The 5,871-nt window shown below is 35.8% G+C and overlaps 1 protein-coding gene across 3 annotated transcripts; it reads left to right on the plus strand.

Annotated features, from left to right (window-relative positions):
• The first annotated feature begins 151 nt into the window (after positions 1–151).
• On the plus strand, positions 152–2,870 carry LOC116146459 (COMPASS-like H3K4 histone methylase component WDR5B). 3 transcript variants are annotated; one of them, XM_031431853.1, is made up of 3 exons: positions 152–253; positions 1,072–1,846; positions 2,119–2,870. In XM_031431853.1, the coding sequence occupies exons 2-3, from the start codon at positions 1,202–1,204 to the stop codon at positions 2,407–2,409; spliced, it is 936 nt and encodes a 311-aa protein (XP_031287713.1). In that variant the 5' UTR covers positions 152–253; positions 1,072–1,201; the 3' UTR covers positions 2,410–2,870. The 3 variants fall into 3 exon arrangements, with proteins under 3 accessions (XP_031287713.1, XP_031287714.1, XP_031287715.1); XM_031431854.1 differs by having other exon boundaries at positions 160–307; XM_031431855.1 differs by having other exon boundaries at positions 160–253; positions 1,057–1,846.
• Positions 2,871–5,871: the final 3,001 nt, after the last annotated feature.

Here is a 5,871-nt window from a genome sequence, read left to right on the forward strand (position 1 = left end):
TAAATAAGTATTCCTTTAATTAAGTAAGATTACGAAATACCTACCCTGGCCTGAGTTGAAAATATGGTTTGATGAAGGGTATTTTGGTCTATTCGGTGAAAATATGGCTTGATATTCAATAATTTAGTATGGCCCAAAATATGGTTATTTCAACCCGCCCCCTTCTTTTTCTTTTTGAGTTATCAGTATCTGACTCAAACTCCATTAAGGAAGTTGTTCATTCTCCTGCAAATCATCTCTTCTCTTACGGCATGTATGTTTCACTCCTCTCTGGATTCTAATCCCAATGCATCAAATTTGCTTTTCAGTTAAGCAAGCCAATATCTTTTTAATTCCGTTGGTATAATCTTCCATAATATCAGTATTAGGGTTTGCTGTTGTTTTGAGTTTCCTTTAGCATTTGAATCCCATGCTAAAATTATAGTGCTTAGTAGTATTCTGTGGGTTTTTTCTTCTTTTTTATGTTTAAATTTGTGAGTAACGATTGTGCAGAAGTTTTCTTGTCAAAACATCTCCCGTGCTTAAGTTTTATTTTTTGGAACTAAAGTTTTTAATGCAATCTTATGCAAATTTTGTTGTAAAGGGCTTGGAATTCAGTTTCAGTTTATGGATTTTTGGTCGTACTTTATTAGAGTTCTTATACAGATGACAGATGTTTGAATCCATCCTGGCATTTCGTATAATGTTCATTTGGGGAGGATTTTCCTTGATTATATTTGAGTTTCTGGCCATCTGAGCATGCTTGACATGTGATTCAAAAGATTCTTGTTCATACAGGCTAGTTATTTAGTTTTATTGTGCGGTAGTAACTTTTTATTAAAAAAAAGTCTATTCATCAAGTAGAATCTCTGTAAATTTCACTGTTCATGAACTGATTGGGATATATTTTAGTTGAGTGCTTTTGTTTTTGAACTGTTCCATTAGGAGGCATGTCTGTGAATCCAGGAGGGAAATAAGTTTTCTTGAAAGTTATGTCTTTATTGAATTAATTTCCTATTTTCATGTAGAAACTATATCAGACTTGCTCTAAATATCTCACACATGTATTTAAAATAGTTTGTTGCCCTGCAGATCTGAGATCAAACACAATAGCTTTGTGTGGTGAGATTGATTGACCGACATGATTCTGCTCATGGTTTGTAACAGATTAACTGATTAATTGAGTCTTGCTCCTCAATTAATTGCCAGTTAGTAACAATCAATGTCCAGTGCTACCCCAGCGTACAGACCCTACCGCCATTTAAAAACCCTAACGGCTCACAGTCGTGCTGTTTCGTGCGTGAAATTCTCCAATGATGGAACCCTGCTTGCCTCTGCCTCTCTTGATAAAACATTGATAATATGGTCGGCCTCGACACTCTCCCTTATCCACTGCCTTGTTGGTCACTCCGACGGCATATCGGACCTTGCATGGTCTTCTGATTCTCACTACATCTGCTCAGCTTCTGATGATCGCACCCTACGCATCTGGGATGCACGTGCCCCCTTTGACTGCCTAAAGACTCTTCGTGGGCACTCGGACTTTGTCTTCTGTGTGAATTTTAATCCTCAGTCTAATCTGATCGTATCAGGATCATTTGATGAAACAATTCGTGTTTGGGAGGTGAAGACAGGGAAATGTATGCGCATGATTCAGGCTCATGCAATGCCTGTTACTTCTGTGCATTTTAACAGGGATGGTTCACTGATCGTGACTGGGAGTCATGATGGATCTTGTAAGATTTGGGATGCAGGGGAAGGCACATGCTTGAAGACGCTTATTGATGATAAGGATCCTGCTGTGTCCTTTGCTAAATTTTCTCCCAATGGGAAGTTCATTCTTGTTGGCACTCTCGACAGCACTCTTGTAAGTTCTATTGTTATCATATTTCAAAACTGAAATTTTATTTTTAAAGTTGTGAAAATTTAATATTAATAAAAGTTTTAGATCAAGCAAGTCTATTACTTCTCTGATAAGCATAAAATTCAAATTGTCTATAGCTTTTTTTTTAATTTTATTATTATTATTATTATCAGTTATGTGTGGAGCATTATAAGCAGGGTTTGAAGGCGTAATGATTTTATGAGTTCATGCATAGTTTTTCTTTCTGATATTTTCCCTTTATTTGTTGAGTGCAGAAGCTGTGGAATTACTCAGCGGGTAAGTTCTTGAAAGTCTATACAGGTCATACAAACAGAGCTTATTGTATAACATCCACGTTCTCTGTAACAAACGGGAAGTATATTGTTAGTGGATCAGAGGACAAGTGTGTTTACTTATGGGATCTGCAGCAAAAAACTATGCTTCAAAAGCTTGAAGGCCACACTGACACAGTGATTTCTGTAACCTGTCACCCCACTGAAAACAAAATTGCTTCTGCCGGCCTTGATGGTGATAGAACAGTGAGGATCTGGGTTCAAGATGCATGAGTTGTTTGAAATGATATATGAATTAGTTATTTGTGGTGAGACATGTAGATGTTGTCTCTGAACATGTTATTTCATTTCTATTAAAAAAAAAAAAAAAAAAAAAAAAATTGCATGTCAATTCTGTTTGTTTGAGATGCCTGGTTAACATATAAGTAGAATTTGTTATGATAATGTGGTTTACATGGGAATGGGATAATCACATATAATGTATCCTTCTTACAGAATAGCTTCAAAAATGTATGGTGAGGTGAGGTTTGGAGTTACATGGTAATGTTATTGGCAACAAAGTCAGTAACTGATCACATTAATGTTGCTGTGTTTTCTTGTATCTAATAAGGTGTTAGTTATATTTTATGCTGTTTTCTTCAGTTATTGTTTTGGGTGAATCCTCTGCAATTTAAGCTACGCGAAGGGTCCATTGGGGCATTTCGTTTCAGATTTAAATGAAGGATGTGATTTTTACATTTGTCAGTAAGCTCAACAAGCCAATTTCAGCTCCTTGTAGCCAGAAAATTTCTTGTGCAATGTTGGATTTTTAGTAGGGGTGTTCGGTTTCGGGTACCTTGCACTTTTAGAAGGAACCAGAACCGATAGTTCCTTGAAATTTGGAACCAGAACCAGAACCGACGGTTCCGGTTTCTAGGTACCCAGAACTAGAACCTGTAACAACAGTTCAGGTTCTGGGTACCCTGTAAAATTTCATGATCCCCCAAAAGTTTTTAAAATGGCAAAAAAACCCTTAAAAACTTACAAATACCTCCCCACCTGGTAGGGGTGTTCGGTTCTGGGTACCCTACACTTTTTGAAGGAACCGAACCGGAACCGACGGTTCCTTGAAATTTGGAACCAAAACCAGAACCGAAGGTTCCGGTTCCGGTTCCTAGGTACCCAGAACCAGAACCTGTAACAACGGTTCAGGTTTCGGTTTTGGATATCCTGTAAAATTCATGACCCCCCAAAAGTTTTTAAAATGGCAAAAAAGCCTTTAAAAACTTACAAATACCCCCTTTGCACTTGTTAACAAAAATAAAATTACAAATTATAAATTTAAAATTACAAACTCCATTACTTTGTAAAGATAGATTCTCAAAAGTCAAACTAACTTACTTTAAATATTATGGAATATAAATATAAATGTATTCACATTACTTTTTCTACAGAAGTTTTTATTAACTCCCCTAATATTTAATTTTATTTTATATTAGTCTTGGTTCCTGGTTCCGATTCCTAACTATTGGAACCGGAACCGGAACTGCACAGTAACGGTTCCAAAAATTTGGAATCGGAACCTACCCATTGATGATTGGTTCTGGCTAGGAACCGGAACCAAACCCAGGGTACCCACCGGTTCCGGTTCCAACGGGTTCTTTTGAACACCCCTACCACCTGGCACTTGTTAACAAAAATAAAATTATAAATTATAAATTCAAAATTACAAACTGCATTACTTTGTAAAGGTAGATTCTTAAAAGTCAAATCAACTTACTTTAAATGTTATGAAATATAAATATAAATGTATTCACATTACTTTTTCTACAAAAGTTTTTATTAACCCCCATAATATTTAATTTTATTTTATATTAGTCTCGGTTTCTGGTTCCGGTTTCGGTTCTTAACTATAGGAACCGGAACCAGAACCGCATGATGCGTGATTTCATAAACATGCAAATGTAGCAAGTATACTAGTCGTACAAAGTAATAAATTGATGAGTAGGTATCGTTCCCACGAGGATAGTGTTACTANCGGTACGTGAGCTGTGTTGAAAACGTCGACGGATGGTTAAGTTGATATCGCTTTTTGCTGGCGTTTGGGAGGGAGATAGCCGCTTTACCGCCTTTGTTTTCATCTAGTTTCCCTCCAAATTTCTTTATAAAGTGAATTTTGGTATTTGAAAAGACGCGCGGCACGTGGCGTGTGCTTGCTCCGTGTGGAATTGGCGGGAAGATGACGTGGCAGCTGAGTTGAATCAAATATTGCGTAAGAGATGGGAGATACCATTAACTAGGTGGAAGGCCCGCCCACTTGTATTTCCAGTATTGTTGTTTATACTTTATATGTAATACTATATTTATTTGAAGAATTTGATGTTTACTGATATCTATTGTAGAGTTACAATATCATGTAGGTAGAAAACGATGCACTAAATCTCCTCGGGTTTATTTGTTTTAGTATTTTGGATAGTATTTTGGATAGTATTTTTGAAAAAGTAAGTTGGGTGGGAATAACGAGATAAGATTTAAAACTTAGCAAAAACATCCCTTAGGTTTGCTAATTTACTAAACACCCATATAATAAAAACATTGAAAATTATAAAAATACTCTCACCCATTGATTAAGTACCGACAACTGGCCACCACCGCCGAAGGGTGGTCTGAGTCACCGTATCGATGCACGACCGACTGAATCTATTCGGTCGTGCACCGAGATGGCCTTTTCTAGCTAGATCCACCATGGATCTGGCCGGAAAAGGCCAGATCTGGCCATGTTTGGTTGTCAATGATGACCATATCTTGGTCGTCGTTGACGACTAACAACGGCTAGATCTTTGGCAGTAGATCTGACATTTTCCTACCAGATCCACGATGAATCTGCCCAGAAAATGATAGATCGGTGCATTACTGGCCAAATCCAGCCGGTAGTATGCCATTATACCAAATTTCGGCCAGTCGGCCACCTTCTGACGGTGGTGGTCAGAATCTGGAAAATGTGAGTGGGTGGGGGTGTTTTTGTCAATTTTTAAACTTTTTTTTTTTTTTTTTGTGTTTATTTAAATTAACAAACTTAGGAGGTTTAAAAATAATTGAATAAAATAAAATAGGATTTTCAGAATAGGAAAACAAATGTGTATTTTGGGTAAGATAAAGATAGGATAGTGGAAAAATAATTAAACAAACGGACCCCTAATCATGTCAGTTACAGATTACACAATATAATATCATAATTAGGAGATTACATAATATAGAAAGCATCCTAAGACTGACAAAAATAGAAGATTATAAAATATTTGTGATAATATTTGTGTGAATGTGCACGGTTTGTATTGAAGTTAATTTATTGTTGAATTGATAATTAAAGCAATAAATAATAAACAATTTAAGAATAGGAATTTGATATAAATATTACATGTGTAAAATATATATTTAAATTGACTATAGGTGTAAGGCTCGCGCATTGCACGGGTAAGTTTATTGCTTGTATTTCAAGTATTGTCGTTTGTAAATAATATAGTACTGTTTATGAAAGTGGCTTTGGTGTCATGTTTGTTTGAAGAATTTGATGTTTCCATTGGTTGATACCTACTACAAAGTTATAGGCATTAGTAGGTAGAAAACGATTAATTGAATCTCCTAATTTTGTTAGTTACAGATTACACAATATATTGACATAACTAAAAGATTACACAATATAAAAAGTTTTCTAAGACTGACAAAAATAATAGACTAGAAAATAGTTGTGATAAT

This window comes from Pistacia vera, unplaced genomic scaffold, assembly GCF_008641045.1.
Source record: "Pistacia vera cultivar Batoury unplaced genomic scaffold, PisVer_v2 Contig478, whole genome shotgun sequence".
Taxonomy (NCBI): Eukaryota; Viridiplantae; Streptophyta; class Magnoliopsida; order Sapindales; family Anacardiaceae; genus Pistacia; species Pistacia vera.